Source organism: Pungitius pungitius, chromosome 7 (genome assembly GCF_949316345.1).
Source record: "Pungitius pungitius chromosome 7, fPunPun2.1, whole genome shotgun sequence".
NCBI lineage: Eukaryota > Metazoa > Chordata > Actinopteri > Perciformes > Gasterosteidae > Pungitius > Pungitius pungitius.
The window spans coordinates 7,291,429-7,309,116 of record NC_084906.1 but is presented as its reverse complement, the minus strand read 5'-3'; the positions used below and the strand labels follow the sequence as shown (position 1 = coordinate 7,309,116).

Here is a 17,688-nt window from a genome sequence, read left to right as displayed (position 1 = left end):
CCTCCCTACTCTGTGCACAAGAATTTCTGGTTTTCTCTTCATGCACTGTGTGAAACGGGTCTCCGATATGTTTGATTTTTCCTTCTTGCCTCTGCTATTTTTAATCCGCTCAGCAGAAAATGTGGCTCACATTGCAAAGCTGCAGAAGGCTGTGAAGAATGAGCAGTTATAATGAGCCAAATCCCGCTCAGATTCCTACTACAATAGGGATTCACCCCCCCTCAATGTAACTACATCGTTAATATATGCAAAAGGTCAAATTTCACCAGTTTCCCAGCAGGAGCAAAGCTGATTTAAAAAAATCTCCTCCCTACTGCAAGTTCTCAGAATCGAAATACATTAACTCAATTACTATAATACTTTTGGGATACATTATACCTCTACTTCACTACATCTCAGAGGCAAATACTCCCCTTTTTGTTCCACTACTACAACTTAGGTTTGAGTGTATCAAATTAATATGTGTATGTGTGCACATTGCTGCATATAGAATTATGTGTTGTAATGTGTGGTGTAACTCATTAATAATGAAGCCAATTAAAAAGACTGAGCACTTCTTCCACCATTGACTGCAGCACAGAACTGTATGTACAATCAACCAAAACATGACCTCCCTCTTGGTTCAAAAGATGAAAAATGCAGAAAGGGTGTGTAATGTGCAGAGTAAATACTTTGCAGGACACAAATTGACGCAGACTGGGGCAGCGCGTATAAGAGCAAGCTGTACACGCAAGAGGCACACAGTGTTCCCCAGGACACCCTGTGACTTCCTGCAAGCACACTAAATCTAAAGTACATGGAAATCATGGAAGCATAACCACCCTGTGAACTGTTGTTTATTTCATTCAACGTAACAAGGCAGAATTCCATGAACAATAAATATAATTCATTAAATGAATGATTCACAACAACATAAGTTAGTGGACAAGTCTAAACATTGCGTTGCCCTTAAAATAATAATAGTTAACTGTGAAAAAACTTTCCCTTTTGATATATCAAAGTGACCCGTCTTAAATATAATTAAATAAATGTGCTTTTTAAGAAATGCTTGGATTTGGTCAAATTTTCATGAGCGACCGGTCCGCTCCAGCATGGTCTGATCTTTGGGGAGTCTTGTCAGCTGAGACTCCCAGTCCTGCGCCTGTGCTCACCAGCACGTGTGCGTGTCTGCTCACAAGATTCAGTTTCCCGGAAAGGATTCTTTCTCCGCAGAAAAGGGTGCAGTCATAAGTTGGAAATCCTGCAGCCCAGAATGCTGAGTCACTCTTCCTTGGCCCACAAGTTCACCCTGACTTGTTGTAACGTTTTGCTTCCTTGAGTCCTTTTTTTCCCCCCCTGCCCCTCCCGTCTTTCTGTCTTTCTCGCATTTCCAAAAGGAGTCCAACACAGACACTAACACAGGCCTTGTGCAGTTGCCTTTTCCCCATTGCACACAGTACATTAATAATCCAAGCAGTTTCATCGGTCGGGCAGGTTGATGACGGGCACCCACTGATCCAGACAGCGGCTTTCTCTGCAGAATCTGGTCACTTTGCTCAGCGCCGGGTCCTTCAACAGCGACGACTGGGGGTTCTGCACAAGAAAGGGACAAAGCGTGTTAACGTCTGCAGACTGCAGTAATGTGCAAACAGACTGAAATAATTCTAAGTTGCAAAAACATTGCAACAGTTCCCGGGCAGCACTGACACTGAACTACGTGCTAAAAATATAACGCAGCAAGGTCAAAGCAGCTCTGCCTTTTCCCCATTGTGATGCACACAGCAGGGGAGCGGACATGAGTGAGACACTTACGGTAACTAGGACACAATGCAGGTCCATGGGCTCCCCTCCAGCTTTTCCTCCTCCCAGTATCTCTGCCAGACGCTGCATGTTGCTCACCCGCAGGATGTTGATGTCATTCTCGCAGCAGAAAGCCTGGATCAAGGTGAAATGAATCTGCAGAGCCACGTCCTCCTCATCGTCCGTGGCCAGCAGACACAAAACCACATTGTCTGGGTCCCTGAAAAACAGGACAAAGAGAAAAGAGTTGTGAGAAAACAAGTCGCACGTGGGATGACTTAACCAACCGCGTCCCGTTCGTAACTCACGCATTCAGGGACTTTGCAGCCTCGTAGACGCCGACTGTGGTGCAACCCTGAGGCACCGCGGAGCTCAGGACCTCCTCCAGGGCTTCAGCCACCGACTCCATCCTGAGGAGGAGGCAGACACGGAACGTTAAAGCTTGAACAGAACGGACTGTGCCGGGTTACGCATTGATGAACACGCGCAGAGACATATAAGAACAAGGTGCGGGTTTAACGCGGAGATAACGTGAGCGCGAGCGTTAGCATAGCATCACTTTGAAGGTAAGAAACGACAACGTTACCGGGACAGTCCCGGTGTCCGTGTGAGAGAAACCTCACTTAAACTGTCCCGGTAAAAGACAATGTGTCCGTGAGATGAGGTTCACATGAGAAAAAAAAAGACGGAACCAAGGGGAAAGCGATGGGAACGCAAAAAAGAGTGCGAGAGGTTAAACCAACGGGAGCTGACCTTTCTGATGAATTATCGCCACTGGTTTCTTCAAAAGTCATATTGCACATCCGAGCGGGTGGGTGCTGTATAATATCCAGAGCAAAGCGCGAGCGACTCGTAGTGCGTGCAGAGACTGTGAGCCCGGCGACTGAGTGGCGCGCCTCTAGTACTGAGGTCCACTATCCCCGCTGCTCATCTGCATAAACCAGTCCCGGTGGTCACGTGGACAGACCCCTTTGTGAACGGAGCGACGCCTTGTGGCCGTGACCGTAAACTGCTTCACTGAGGAAAGTAGCTCTGATTTCAAACAGATTACATTTGATGTCTCTAATCCAACAGCACACACAAAGACACCACAAGGGAGCTTTTACAAGTTACGTGGCCTTCTGGTTTTGCATTTTCATATTGAATGCACTTTTTAAAAAAATGATTCACAACGTTACTTTTATTTCCAGAGATCTTGTGACAATTTGAAATGTGATCCAGAGTAAAGTAGCACAGAGCAGCGTGACGAACAGAATGTGCCGGATCTCTATGTATGGCTTATACATTCAAATGCATTTCAGGCTTCTTTCTTTGTCTGTACTGTAGTTACAGTACAATAATAGAATAGTGCACATCTGTTTATTCACAGTTTGAAAAAACGGACATCAATAAAGGGACAGCGGATGACTGCAGCAAGGGGTCACAGCGCCTCTGGTGGGAATCTGGTATAAACGTCCAGCTACGAAACACTACGCGCTGACCAGAAGTCAGTTTCATGGTGCGCACAAAACCGGAAAGTAATCTCTAAAACTGACCGGAGACCAGCTCAATCCCAACCCCAAGTAACCGTCTTCGGCGGTACGCTGCATTTTCTCTACCGGCAACGTGGCAGCACTCACCCGCTTCAAAGTTCCACGGTACCCCCCCCCCCCCCCCCCCCCCCCTTCTTCCCCAATCCGAGGACACGCGTAGTCTGTGGGACGTTACACAGAATGGACTGAAATCATTGTCTTTTGTTGGACTCATCCTGGAGATGGACGTGACTTCCTCTTTTCCAACCCTGCGGGGCTGCAGCTGTCAAAGGGCTCAGGGTGTTCTCCACTGTTCACTCTCAGCTCCCCGAACACACTCACAAAGCATGTGGAGCGGGGATGAAGCACCATTCTTGTCCTGGATGGTATGATTCTGAAGGGTCCATTGGTAAGTTTGAACCCTCTCCCATTGGACCATCATCCTGAGCACTCTTTCCGGTGCAGTCACAGCACCGTGCAGTGGGTGAACTTTATCCCCTCGTTATCATGCAGACCTGTTTATCATGCCGAGAGTTTCCTGTGAAATGATGTGGCAGTGGTGGATGTACTTTGACTTCATCTGGCGTGTGTGTGAGCAGTGAGCGCCTAAACACAACTTCTCACTGTGTGGGTTTTACTTTTATTCACTCGCAGGTGTCGAGGGAGGCGGAACTTGTGTGAAGGGGTCATCATGGATCACAGAGGTCAGCCCCGGCCCGACCCTTACAGGAATAAAGAGAGAGAGGACTACAGGTATTCTCAGCAGGACAGGGACCAGAGATACCCACAGCTGAACCCCAGAGAGGGGGACAGGCACTGGGCTCAAGTGGATGCCCGGTACAGGGCTCACTTCACCAGTCCTCCGGCCAGACCGGAGCAGTACCCTCACAACGCACAGCAGTATCCTTATGGCTACGGCCGCCCGGAGCCCCAGAGACCTCAGTCCAGGTAGGCACAATTACGGAACTGTGCATGCAGCTCAATAAAATTGGTTGAATTAAAGTGCATATATAAATGGGCATGATGCCATCTCACACAGATTTCTGTTATATGGATTTGGCTATAACAAACAAATTAACTGTGCCTATGAGGAAAATTTCATTTGCAAGAGTGGGGTGGTGCAGAAATCTATGTTGCATCATTCATTGGGTTGAGGGCACGCTTTCCTTCTTGTTGTTTAGTGCATGCTGTGATACTCACCTGTCACCATGAGACTAGTTACAGGAAGTCAGAAGGAAGCTCTGTAGATCTGTGTTAGCAGAATGTCACTCTCTCTTTAGAGAGAAAATGAATGGTCGCACTGATGAAACCAGAGGCTCCTTATTTCTAGGCATGGGTATGACTATCCGCCGTACAGCCACTGGGACTACAGAGACCCTAACTACAGTTACTATGACCATGACTACTATAGAGGACAACGTGGACGACAAGGTACAGTGATACAACTCTGTGGGAGGTCAAGTTCTCATTAGCAGCACTCTCATGGCTCGGCTAAAACAAATGAGATGGTACTTGTTCTCACTAAGATGCTGGACTGTGGGGGCCCCAGGACTCCTCCAGAACAACCCCTTATCCCGACGTTACATACGGCCATGAGCACTCAGGGAGCTCCTACACTGACGAGCACAGGTGAGCTCAAAGACTCCCTTTCTTTCACTTTAACTGCTAGGAAAAAGTTAGTGAATTTGGTTTATTTCAAACCATTGCTGTTCTTTTTTGCACCACAACTAAGTTTGTTCTATCCATACGTTGTCAGTTATACAATTACTTATATTATAATGTTATATCAATCAAAATTAATAATACTTGTTTTGTATGTTATTTTTCTCAACAAAGTAGCAGATTTTACGATCAATATTGTATATAAAAAAATACACAAGGAGGGAAAAACAAATCCAGGTTTGCAATGGTAGTAGAGTATAGTATATAGAGTAAGTATACAATGCTTTTTATTTTCGCGGGCAGTGTGTTGCATTTAGAGCAATCTATTGATTTTAGTGTATAAGCACCTTTAAATAGACGCTTTTGTGTTTTTTTATTACGTCAGAACGAGTAGCCTAAAAGGGCCAAAACCCACAGGAGATCTCTGTCTGTTACGATCTGCAACCCCCCCACCCCCACCCCCGTTCGACGCTGCTCAGAGGGTCCCGATACCTGCAGGGAGCAAGATATTGTGCAACAAAAGTCAACAAATGAGCAATTGATTTGGGGCCTTTCTTGCCTTAAAATTCATGGGTGGAATTTAAACTAAATTACAAAAAAGCAGCGACAGCTTCATGTGAATCCGCGGAAAAAACAACCATCCAGAGTCTATCTGACTGCTAGACGTTTTTTTATCCTTCAAACAAAGAGCTGCTACTTAGTGTTAGTAACAAGAATTTAAACGTGAATTTAAAATGTCTGTGCAGCTGAGTAGCGATTGAAAGTAGAAAACTGAAGAAACGTTTCCTTCTAAACCTGTTGCCTTCATTCTTTCAGGTACAACCAAGGCCGAGGCAACTCCCAGCCTTACCTGAACCCTTACGAGGAGACTCCCTCCAGAGACAATGAAGAGGTGTCCTCGCACTACCCGGGGACATTAGAAAGTTCCAAAAACTCAGGGCTGTCCTCCAGCAGCTGCGAGCTGAGTCAGTACATCAACGGAGCTGAGCACAGCGACTCAGTCCACACACCTGAAGCAGGTGAGCGTGCAGTTCCCCCGCCCCCCATCCCCCCCTTCCCCCACTCCACTCAGGGTCCGACGTGACGCATGTTCTCCTGTGCTTCACATCTCCCCAGAGCACGGGCCGATGCACCAGATGTCTGCTCCTCTCAAGTACTCCATTCCTCACGTGGTTGTGAGCTTCGGCCCAGCAGGCCAGCTGATTCGGGTCACTCCGGGCTTGTCCACACAGGAGAACATCAGCCAGCTGGAAATCCACAGTCTGGAAGTAGGTGCAACACCAGCATTTGGTACAAACATTTTTTAAATTGTCTTTTGTTTACCCCTAGCTCGGTATTCTCGAAGAAGAGCTTTTCTGGTCTTCTTGCCTGCACAGGTAATTCTGGGTGAGACACAGGATCAGCAGGAGATGAGAAACTTCCCGGGGCCCTTAACCAGGTATCGCCATTACAATATATTTTTCACAAAGTCCCATCTAAAATATATTATTTTGTCTTTTTGTGAGAGATTAAGAGATTAGATTTAAAGTGTAATGTTTGTCTGTCGCATGTGTTTGCAGGGAGGATCTGCACAAAGTGGATGCTCTGGAGTTTGCCCACCAGAGGGCAGGCGCCTGCATGAGCGGCGACACGCTGCACGATAAAAGCTCTGCTGCCCTCCTGTGGAATCTACTCATCCTACTCTGCAGACAGAATGGAGTACGTGGATCATGACTTGTTGATGTATGTGGACATATTTGTCTTAACATCAAAACAACAAATCTCTGTGTCTTTTTTTTACAATTTACATTGTTTCAGCAAATAGTCGGCTCGGATATCGCAGAGCTGCTGATGCAAGGCTCACATTCAGATGGAAGCTGGGAGTCAGACGCTCCCACGCTCATCGACTTCAGTGAGGGAGCAAGTGCTGCAGCGCCGCCTCGCACAGGAGATGACCTGCTCACGGGAAGCTGGAGCAACTTCAGCTCCGAGAACTCTGGGAAGGCCCTGCAGAGCTACACTCAACTGCTGCTGGCTGGGAGGAAGAAGGTTATTTATCAAATGTTACTTATTTAATTCCTTCCCTTAAGTAACAATGCAAATACCACAATGTAATAACGTTCCACTCCGATAAAATTCAGGTTCTTAACGGAGCCTCAATAACAATCCACACAGATTAAAGGTAATAACTACATAATTCAGAGCATATCTATTGTCTACAAACTGGCTCTCACAAAAGCCACTGCTTTGCCACAAAAGCCACAGAGTTGCCACAGAGCTAAAAATAGCCCCATCTCTAGAAAAACGAGCGCTCACTTGTCTCAAATAAATAAAAATTAATTAAAAAAACGTATTAACGTCAACGCCCGTTTTTGAGACGCTCGCTCCGGACTTGCCAATGAATTACTGGCAATTGCCACTCGCTTGCCTTGTTTTGCGACTGACGTGCCACTGCGTGCCACTAGGTGCCACATGGTGCCACTTAGTTGCCATTGCTTGCCAGTGCCGCAAGGAGGATCTCTCTGTTTCTCCGTAAATGGGGACAGCTTAGCAGGTAGCCCGCAGCTAATGGTGCAAACCGCGTTACATGTGAAAGCAGTTTTTCATGTGCAATCAGCATTAAATGTGTAAACAGCGGTTACCTCACAGGGCTAACAGAGATTTCCTGGATGAAACTGGAGGGTGAGCCCTTAATTTCTGTGTGCAATGCTGGAAATGCTGATCAGACAGGAAACACACTGTATCTGATTTGTCCAAAAGCTTTGCATTTCTCCTTCATACAACGTTGCCTTAGATGTCCTACTGTGTTATAAAGTGTTGCCCCTTTATTTGTGACAATGTGGTTTGCAGGAGGCCTTGGAGTCAGCTATGAGCAGCGGCCTGTGGGGGCACGCCCTCTTCCTCGCCAGCAAAATGGACAACAGGTCCTACACCAACGTGCTGAACAGGTGAGAAAGCAAAGTCAACTGAGCCACGACAGCTACAAGAAATGTGTGTCCAACTCTACTCAAGCGCTGATTGGTGAAGAAATGCTCCGTCCGACTACATAATTATGATCTGCTTCAAACAGGTTGAGTGTGCTGCAGTTACATGGTTTTCTGTCTGATGTAGTTTACTGTGTTTTTATGCCAAGCCTCCAAACACAGCTCTGCCGTGAAGCATTTTGCCAAAGGTGTCGAACAGAGGATTCTAATTTCCTTGTCACATGACGCACACTTTCTTTTTCCCATACACAATGGAAATTAAGCACCTGTAAAAACAGTCAACTTCTTGTTACTCGAATCAGAATTTGATCCATTTGGTCCCATTACTTTCAAAAAGTTATCAGATCATTTTTAAAACAAGGGTGCCGTAAAACAATATGCAATTTCTCTGCATTTATAGTCCCCATCGGATGAGTCATTATTATTTTGGTAGCCCCTTGACTTTTTCAAGTCAAGCCACCGTGAAGTTGACATTTGTTGTTTTATGTCTAAACAGCTCTTGATGTATTGCCCTGAAATGCGATAGAGGCATTTGTGTTTCCTTCAAGAGGAATTGTAAAAACTTTGGTGACCCCTTGACTTTACATCCGGATCAGGTTTATGTCCAAAAACAAAAAAACGGACATCTCTGTGTTACTCAATTGCACTTTGCTTTTAGCGCTGATTAGCAAAAGCTAACTAAAACACGGCAAACATCATACCAGCTAAACATAGGCATGTCAGGACATACCAGCTGTGTACAACACGTCCCATGGCTTTTCACACCCCTGCGTCCAAAAATAATTCCCTTTATTTAGAATCGGTGAAGGGTAATTACCGGTTTTTGTAAGAGACCTTATTATGACCTTAAGTTGGTTTTTCAGTGCTATTTCTCACTTGCATTTGTAGATCAGGTAACAGGTGGAAACTCCATTCATCATCCAGACATGATTAATCGTGATTGACATTGACATTAAGAAGAAATCATTGACCTTTACCAGTAAACTTAAGCTTTCTGTGAACTATTTCTCAAGTAACCCAATCCAGTTTTACCAACTATTTTGGTAACCGCAGAATGCCTTACAACAACACTAGAGGAATGCCTAGAGGAATGCCTGGGGGCGGGCAGATTTTCTGTTTGTGATTGACATCAGCATGGTGTGTCACTTCGGCGCAGAGCAGAAGCAGCAATGCTCTCGAACCCATAACATTTGTGAAGGTGTGCATTGAGACAAACGGCTCTTTTGGCAGGTTTACAGGCCAGCTAACGGCCAGTGATCCCCTCCAAACCCTCTTCCAACTGCTGACTGGGAGAATCCCTGTGGTATCCATGGTAAAACATCCAGGCCATTACCTCTGAGCACATTGTCACAGTTGCGGTTATTGTACTCGCAAGACATCAGTCGCTGATTTAGCTGACAAGAGCCATGTGCAATGTGCTCTGTGCTTAGAGCTGTGGAAATGAAAAGTGGGGAAACTGGAGGCCTCATCTGGCTGTCATGCTTTCCAACGAAACAGGAGATCCTGCCATCCAACAGAGGGCCATCGTCACCATGGGGGACACACTCGGTACGGACCGACCACCTGACAAGTTCTAATGTCGTCTCTGCTCAGATATACGAGCCTGTTGCTTTGTGTTGCTCTTCCCCGCGCAGCCTCCAAAGGCCTCGTACATGCCGCCCATGTGTGCTACCTGACAGCCGGCGTGCCGTTCGGGGGCTTCATGCAGAAGGCGGATAGACTGGTGCTTCTGGGCAGCAGCCACAGGTGAGCTGCTCCCATAGGACATTTACCTGTCATTTCTTCATTCATTATCTGTCAGCAAGTCTTTCAATGCTCCTAGTTTAGTCTTCTTATGTTTTTGTTAAACTAATGTGTTTGCTGAGATGGTGTCGGCTGTGTCATCTCGTCTCCTCTCCTTCAGGCAATCCTTTGAGTACTTTGCCACGAACCTTGCCATTCAATGCACTGAATTGTATGAATACTGCCAGACACTTGGGGGCAAATGCTTTTTGCTGCCATCCTTTCAGGTAATTCCCATCTACACCAGATCTCATTGTTTTTTTAAAATTAATAATTCAATTCTTATTTGTGGTAGGATTTATTCAAATATGATGTTGAGCATTACGGCATTGTGGTCAGGTGTATAAGTTCCTGTATGCGAGTCGACTGCTGGACTGCGGCCTTGCATCGCAGGCCTTTCATTACTGCGAGGTGGTGGGACAGGCGATCCTCAGGCAGAGGGAACCTTTCCTTGTGCTCACTGGAGAGGTCATCAAGGTATTCTCACATCCTCCTAAACATTCCCACACATTATGGCTCATACATTTGAGTTCTTCAATCAAATAGAATCAATGTGCATCAATTGAGTTGTACATGGAGGTGAATGTGTTGGTTCTCCTGCAGCTGTCAGACAGGCTGAGACACTCCGAGGGTCAGTTCAGTGAAGCAGGCCTCAGCGGAGCCGGGCAGGAACCCGACTGGCTGACACAGCTGCGTGCCAGGCACCACGCTTTACAGGTGAGCTTCCTCCTGCCCAGTTTAACCAGGAATTGACCTGGGGCTAGTTGATACGTATTTAGGGCATATCATTTGAAATCAATTCTTTTCTTTTGACCTCACAGCTTTTAATTTCAGCACATTGCTTGTACATGCAAACTAGAGGGATGGAATAACAACAATTCAGGAGAGGGGGGTCATGGTTGGCACTTTAAGACACATATATGTGGTGTTCACAAGATGCCTTTGCCTAATGCTACATGTACTCTGCCAGTGCCTGGTGCGCGGCAAGCATTATACCTGCTAAACATCAGCATGTAAGCTGTGTCATTGTTAGCATGCTAGTATGCTAGTGTTGTTTTTCTCAAAGCTTTTTTGTGGCTAACTCTCATTTGTCTTGTCGACAGTAAAACCATGTGATCATTTTCTTTCATTGTTTTCCCAGACCGGGAGTTACGACTGTGCTGAAACATCACAGTCCCCTCCTGAGGGAAGTGCTTTGGCCCCTGAGCATAACGCAATGTCCTTAGGTAATTATTCCCCCTCATTACTTCAAATGATGCCGCTATGTGTCTATGACAGAGCATATTTGTTGCACTTGATGTCTTGTATATTTGCTAATACTCAAATGACATTTCAAAATGTTGATTTCGATTACTCCACAGAATCGCAATTGGATGCCCTGAACCGTGACATCCAGAGTCCAGAGCCAGAACTCCTATACTACAGTGGCCCTGGGGATCGAGCGAGCCCTGAGCATCTAGTTGAAGGAATCACTGAGGAAATGAACGTGTTGTCGTGGAACGATGGCAGAGCTGAGGACTGGAGCCAAATGTGAAGCCTTGTCTTTATGCACGTCTATCAGCGACGTCGAGCAAAACTTTTATCCATTGCTGACAGACCATTATGTCACTGTCCTCTCCCTGTTGCTTGTCTAGGCCACACGCCAATTCTCCAATGCCAGTGCCGCTGGTTTATTCCCCCCCAGCACCCACAGTGACTGCGTGCCAGGCCTTCAGTTATCATAACACAGATAGTGCTGAAGTCAGAGCCGCCCCGCCACATTGTCCTCTAAGTAATCAGCCATCAGTAGCACAGGGTGAGAATCTAAATGTGGCATCACTACTTTTTCCATTCGTATGTATGCTAAATTGCCTTTTTGATATGTTTGGATTTAATTTCTTCTGCAGGTGCTGGGCCGTCCTCTGGCGCAGGCACAGTGAGTCATCATTTTAGTATCCTTAGAGAGGAAAAAGCCTGTAACACAAAGATGGCCCCCCCTCCTGGTTTGCTGTTACAAATGCGATCCTTTCCTGGATTTATGTCAATGTTGTGACATTATTTTAAAACGTGGAGAGTATTGTTAAATTGTTTCCAAAAAGTTACCTAGATGACCGTCCGTATCTCCTCTGAAGATGGGGGTTCAGATGCTTGAGGTGAACATCAGTCAGCAGGGGCAATGCCAGCAGAGCGAGCAGCAAGGTTTCGAAGGATCCGAGCCGACCAGCGAGCCTCCTCAACAGGTGGGTCAGAGTTTTTAAAGAGTCAGTGAGACTTTTATTGGACATGGGTCTCACTCTGTCTGGGTTCACTGCAGAGCACCAAAGCAGGATGGTTCAGCGGCTGGTTCAAGTCGAAGCCCAGAGATGTTCCAGAGGAGAGTTCAGAGCAGAGGAGCCCGGCTCCGATGGTGAGAGTCGAATAGACAAACCTTATGCTGCTCAGTTTCAATTGGAGATCTTAGATGTATATTTGTGCATGTTTCGTCAGGAGCTACCACCAACTACTGGCTTCTCTCCTCCTCCCCCGCCTGCCATGTTTTCATCTCAGCCGCCCTCCGCTGGGATCAACCCCTTCTCAAGAAAAGCAGGTGACTTACAAAATGATCAGTGTTTAGACAAAATACAATCCTTATATGTATGACATTTACCTACATTGAGCTATGCAAATGAGTTATAAATATATATATATCTCCTTCCTAGGCCAGCAGCTGGGGTAGCAGCCTTGTCCACACCAGTAACTTCAATCTGAGGTCAATTAAGTTACTTAAAGATCTATTTATCTGCACCGTATTTAAGTACTCACATAGTCATTTTGAAACCTTTTGTACTTGTAGGATTTGGGGATGTCGGACCAGCTGTCATTCACAGTGCCTTTGTGTCCAATGAGAGCTTCAGCTGAGCTTGGATGAAGATCAATAATATCCATTATATAAACCCGTGCACATTTATTTTTAAAGGATGTCCTTTCAACCCCCCACAGCTTTGCTCACCATCATGTTGCATATTAAATACAGAAATACTCTGGATGGACCGGCATGGTAACTCATATTGCAACTGTCCTCTCTAAAAGCTGACAGCGGGGAAATTACCAGTAGATGCCGGACATAATCGGGGGACGGGATATCCTAATTGACCCCAATAACCATTTATGTACAAGAGATTTGACCAGGACTGCCAGGCTACGTGCTGCAGGGGAATTTGCCAAATCCAAGTTATATTTAGCAGTGTAAATCCATCCATCCATCATCTTTTTATGATCACATGTACATCCACGGTACAGAATTATTCAACAATTATAAACACATTTAGACATAAGTGAGGTGTGAACTGAGATGTAATCCGACGGCGAGGTTGTTTATTAGCTTCACTGGAGCCATCCAAACAGATTAAGCCTGATTTTGCAAGGCAGGTCAATGCTGGTAGTCTGAACGTTATCAAATTATGTTAACCCTCTTTAAACTGTGTATAACTTTGAGTGGTGATGCTGCCGAGAAGGTTTGATACCACGTGGTGCGAGGTGGATGGGCGGATTTGGAAAGACCTCCAGGCCAGCCCCTAACATGGCCTAGACCCCTGACACAGCCAGCCAGGATTCACTTATTGGATTTAAACTGTTAATATGCCTTCATTTGAAAACAAGCTTTATTAATAGCTCTATTTTATAAATCGCTGTATGATGACAAAGCTATTGTAGGCTTCTTTGAATGTATATAAAACACAGTAATTTGCTATTATTACCGTCACTTTTTAACTTCTGTCACATGGCTTTGTGCTTAATGTATTACAGTATTTGTCTTTGCCTTTTCGTACCTCTGTCCAGCACAAGCAATGAATTAATTACAGAGCAATTTTTGCCTGCCACATTAAATAAAAATATCTTGCCAAGAAATATCTGGGATTACAAACTGGGCCTCTCACTTAATGTAGAGCAAGTAACTACACGGCAGGTGCGGTCTTCTTTTACGATCAGTGTGCATGTGGCCCAGCGTGGCTGGGGCACAGTGGCAAGGTGACGCTCACCGCCTGCCAAATAGTGTGTCAGACCATAAACGCATTTAGAATGGATAGCTTTATGAAAGATCCTTACCCAGTGGCATCCACAAAATGTCTGTGCAAAGTGCAACCCTGACTAGAGTCACCGGCTTGTTGCAGAAAGTTCCATTACCGGTCCAGTCATTTTCCAATATGTGTTAACTTTATTGTGGCATAAATCCCTTGACTTCCAGAGGGCAACATTATTATTAGTAAAAAATAAAAGTTAATGAAATTATTTTGAAATGATTAATAATAATAAACCGTTGATTAAGATGAATCTTTCCAAATAACTTAATTAAGTGTGAAATGCTTCTTTTTTTTTTTAGATATAGAGCTCCTATATGCTCAAGGTTAAAAGACCAACATGTTGCGCACGGCAATATGATCAAAAGAGCCATTGCTTTACCTGGCACTCCATGCACACTAAAATGTATACTACACACATGTAAAGCTCATCATGGAACTAGCTATACTCCCAAACCAACTAATAAATACAACACCCTGACGATATTATGTACTGACTGATTGTACAGAACTTCCCTTAACCATTAAAACGCATCAATGTGCTCACACCTATGTGTCCCAGGAGGTAGGACCGCCTTATGGCCGCGTTAGTCCAAAGAACCTGCTACTCACCAGGCAATAAAAACAGCCTGCACTTGAGAATAAGTAAATATTGATGAAGCTTTTGTCTGTGAATGGCACTGATGGTTCGAGCATGTTACTAAAGGATATGAATATGGTATATGAATCTCTGTGTGTCCATAATATCCACATGAGGGAGTGAAAAGCAACACTCAGTTCCACCCTTACTTGAATTTAGTCAGCATGTCCCACCTTAGCAACAAGATTCAGAATGACACAGTCATGCTACCATGGCACAAGCACCATTTATCACATCACACTTCCTGCATTTTCTACATCCAAATGGGAAATGTTGTGAGATTAGTATGAACTAATTATTAATAACTATCGACAATGATATGCTCACTCTACAAAGGGTCTGATATCCCAGTAACCACTTTCATGTCACACCATGCTGACAGCTCCAGTGTCGATGCTGGTGGCAATATTCATGTCAGAACGTTCCCATGGGAACCCAGCACCATGGGGTCAGAGTGTGTGCGAGTGACCAACTCACAAAGCATACCATGACATAAATAAAACTGGTGCCCTGTCCCTTTGAATGGTTCCAGTTGGTGAGTAGTGTACTTGTCTTTAAACTGACTCAGACATCGGTGTCCCTGTGGCTCAGCACGTGCTGTGCAAGCTTTGTGGCACATTGGAAAGACTTGTCACACTCCACGCAGACAAAGATCCTTCCAGCACACGTTTGCTCCTGGTGGAGCTTCAATGTGGCAAGATGACTAAAGTTCTTGCTGCATCCCGTGCAATTGTGGGGTTTCGCCTTACTGTGGACGTACTGGTGACGCACGAGGCGAGATGCCATGGCAAACGCCACGCCGCACTCCGCGCACTTGTGGGGCCGCGCGCCGCTGTGAATGGCCTCGTGCTCGGTCAAGTTGGACGACTTGGTGAAGCGCTTGGAGCACACCGGGCAGACGTACGGACGAACCCCAGCGTGGACCTTCTGGTGCTCGGCCATTCGGCTGGCCAGAGCGAAGGTTTTGCCACAGTCAGGGCAGGAGAAAGGCCTCTCTCCCAGGTGCTTCCTCTCATGGCGCTTCAGGGAGAGGGGCTTATTGAAGGTCTTGCCACAGTGCGTGCATGGGAAGGGCTTGTCATTGGTGTGCATGTTCCGCTCATGCTTCCGCAGGTCAGAGGAGCGGATGAATTCCTTCCCACAGGTGTCACAGGCGTAGGGCTTTTCACCTGTGTGTGTGCGGATATGCTTGCGGTAATCCGAGGACCAGATGTAGGTCTTGACGCAGAAAGGGCAGTGGTACGGTCTTTCTCCCGTGTGGAGGCGTTTGTGCTGCTGCAGTGTGCCCTGATGGGAGTAAGCCTTGCCACATATGTCGCACACGTGTGGCTTGAGGCCGGTGTGCGTTTGCAGGTGACTTTGCAGGTTGCAGAGCTTCTTAAAAGCCCAGTTGCAGTGGGTGCACTTGAAGGGCCGGTGCTCTTTGTCGACTTCATTGCGTTTTTTCATCGCGACCAAAAGTCGAGGGATTTTGTCATCTTGGCGCTGTTTATGTAATTTTTTGACAAAAAGACTGGGCACCTCCTTCTTTTTGGCATTATTCCCGACACCACCCGGAGAATATTCCTCAACATTGAGCTCCTTGAGTTTTGATGCCCTCTGTTTGACCGTGGCATTGCTTTGTGTCGTATGGCTCTTGAGGCAGTTACTTTCCTTTTTTTGCACAGCATCCAAGAGTGCCTCATTAGCTCGGCGCACTTTATTGATCTCAATATGTTTGGTGCATTGTGACGATCCTCGACTGCTGTCGATCTCATCTTCGAATCCTGTTAATTCTGTCGGTGAAAGTTCAGCAAACTTCTCCACTAGAGACCAGTTTGGTGTCTGAGGATATACATAAAGGATTCCAGCTTCACAGCTCTCTGGAAGTGAGTTCGTACCACAAATACCGCCAAATGAAGAGTCAGCCTTCGCATGCTGAGGATTCATTAAGAGCTGTCCCTCCGGGAGAGAAGAAGTGACAGAAGTCCTTTCTTGGAGTTTTCTATTACTTCTCTTCTCAACAACTGGCCTGTCGAGCATCAGTGGGGAGATTTCGTCTGCCATGGTCACTATAAATCATGCCATTAAACCATCTCCATGATTTGGGGAGTTTTGGACAAAAAGCCTCCTTAGAAAGACCTGGAAAATCAAATACACAGAGCAGGTTCTCACTATCCTCATCCAAACCTTCAGAGCTTCATCATCATTTACTTTTCTTAAATAAATGATCACATCAAAGCTTCCTTCATAGAATAGCTATTACCACACTGGCCTTCTTGCTACTTACTCTGCGGCTGCAGATGGTCTTGGGTAAATCCTTCACATGGCCTTACATCTCACAGTATTGACAAACTTCTAACATATGTTTCTCCATCAACTCCATTATATTCCCTCAGAAAGTCGTCCTCAATATTTGAAGGCATTCTACTCCGTCTCCTTCCGAGCAGGTCCGGCTGAGGAGATGCCACGAGGATATCTTAGACCCGGGTCAGGATGTTCGGGCGCTGGTGTTAACGGGCGGAGCTTTGGCAGCAGCCGTCTCTGGGACTTGGTCAGCATCTTTCCTGCTGGTCAGCAACAGCAGCCATGTCTCCAGCTCAGCTTACCGTCCACGGACTGGGTTTGGCGCCTCTCTGCGCATAGCCTGTGGGGAAGGACTCGCGGAGATACGCACACCGAACTTTGGTTCACTTTTAGGACACTTTACATTGCATTTTCCTAAAATGCAGCAGAATAAGTTTCCCTTTAGTCGCCGTAGTCGGTTGAGGACGCTTTGATCTTTTAATGAGCTATTGAGATACAAGGTCTCGCGTGCCTTCATTAATTTGAGCCAATTGAAACACATATCATGTATGCAACATATATTACATTACTACATTTGCCACTCGCGTTTACCGTCTTCGTTTACATTTTCAGAGAATCTGAAATTCAGTATGACAGCTTTTCACCACGCGCTCGTTCTTATTTTAAGCCGACGCGCTTCCCCGCGGTCGCCTGCGCGTGGCGCTGTTTGCCTGCTGTTCAACGAACGCACGAGCCACACTGTGGAAAATCACAGGCTCCACGCAAAACAAAATCCTCATATTAAGACAGCGTTTTCTTCATTGTAGCAATGTGTACTGATTGCATGGAACAGAATGTTCTTAATTTAGCATTTGAAAAGAAGAAGGTGGATGTGTACCGGGAACCGTTCCCCTCTTTCTCTGTTTTATTATGTGTCCAATTTATGATTTTGAAGAAAAGCGGGGAAACGGTTATAATTTGGTTCGACGTGTTCAGCTCTCAAGATGATAAATAGTTGTTATTTTGTCAGTAGATAACTGACAGCATCT

The 17,688-nt window shown here is 45.8% G+C and overlaps 3 protein-coding genes across 5 annotated transcripts; 1 reads left to right on the top strand and 2 right to left on the bottom strand.

Annotated features, from left to right (window-relative positions):
- Positions 1–818: 818 nt before the first annotated feature.
- Positions 819–2,666, bottom strand: gadd45ab (growth arrest and DNA-damage-inducible, alpha, b). The gene is made up of 4 exons (XM_037468936.2): positions 2,533–2,666; positions 2,088–2,189; positions 1,792–1,999; positions 819–1,572 (listed from the first exon to the last, which is right to left on the bottom strand). Exons 1-4 carry the CDS (start codon positions 2,580–2,582, stop codon positions 1,459–1,461), a joined length of 474 nt encoding a protein of 157 aa, XP_037324833.1. The 5' UTR covers positions 2,583–2,666; the 3' UTR covers positions 819–1,458.
- A 772-nt stretch (positions 2,667–3,438) lies between these two features.
- On the top strand, positions 3,439–12,648 carry sec16b (SEC16 homolog B, endoplasmic reticulum export factor). 3 transcript variants are annotated; one of them, XM_037468932.2, is made up of 25 exons: positions 3,439–3,699; positions 3,945–4,238; positions 4,621–4,721; positions 4,817–4,919; positions 5,769–5,971; positions 6,069–6,220; positions 6,329–6,390; positions 6,512–6,650; positions 6,750–6,980; positions 7,782–7,879; positions 9,146–9,227; positions 9,346–9,463; positions 9,550–9,661; positions 9,819–9,924; positions 10,037–10,174; positions 10,301–10,414; positions 10,839–10,923; positions 11,059–11,227; positions 11,332–11,492; positions 11,584–11,612; positions 11,809–11,916; positions 11,991–12,083; positions 12,167–12,263; positions 12,376–12,425; positions 12,510–12,648. In XM_037468932.2, the coding sequence occupies exons 2-24, from the start codon at positions 3,982–3,984 to the stop codon at positions 12,390–12,392; spliced, it is 2,775 nt and encodes a 924-aa protein (XP_037324829.2). In that variant the 5' UTR covers positions 3,439–3,699; positions 3,945–3,981; the 3' UTR covers positions 12,393–12,425; positions 12,510–12,648. The 3 variants fall into 3 exon arrangements, with proteins under 3 accessions (XP_037324829.2, XP_037324828.2, XP_062419320.1); XM_037468931.2 differs by having other exon boundaries at positions 3,440–3,699; positions 12,164–12,263; XM_062563336.1 differs by lacking the exon at positions 3,439–3,699 and having other exon boundaries at positions 3,782–4,238; positions 12,164–12,263.
- A 1,933-nt stretch (positions 12,649–14,581) lies between these two features.
- Positions 14,582–17,197, bottom strand: znf648 (zinc finger protein 648). The gene is made up of 2 exons (XM_037468935.2): positions 16,644–17,197; positions 14,582–16,495 (listed from the first exon to the last, which is right to left on the bottom strand). The coding sequence occupies exon 2, from the start codon at positions 16,418–16,420 to the stop codon at positions 14,939–14,941; it is 1,482 nt and encodes a 493-aa protein (XP_037324832.2). The 5' UTR covers positions 16,421–16,495; positions 16,644–17,197; the 3' UTR covers positions 14,582–14,938.
- Positions 17,198–17,688: the final 491 nt, after the last annotated feature.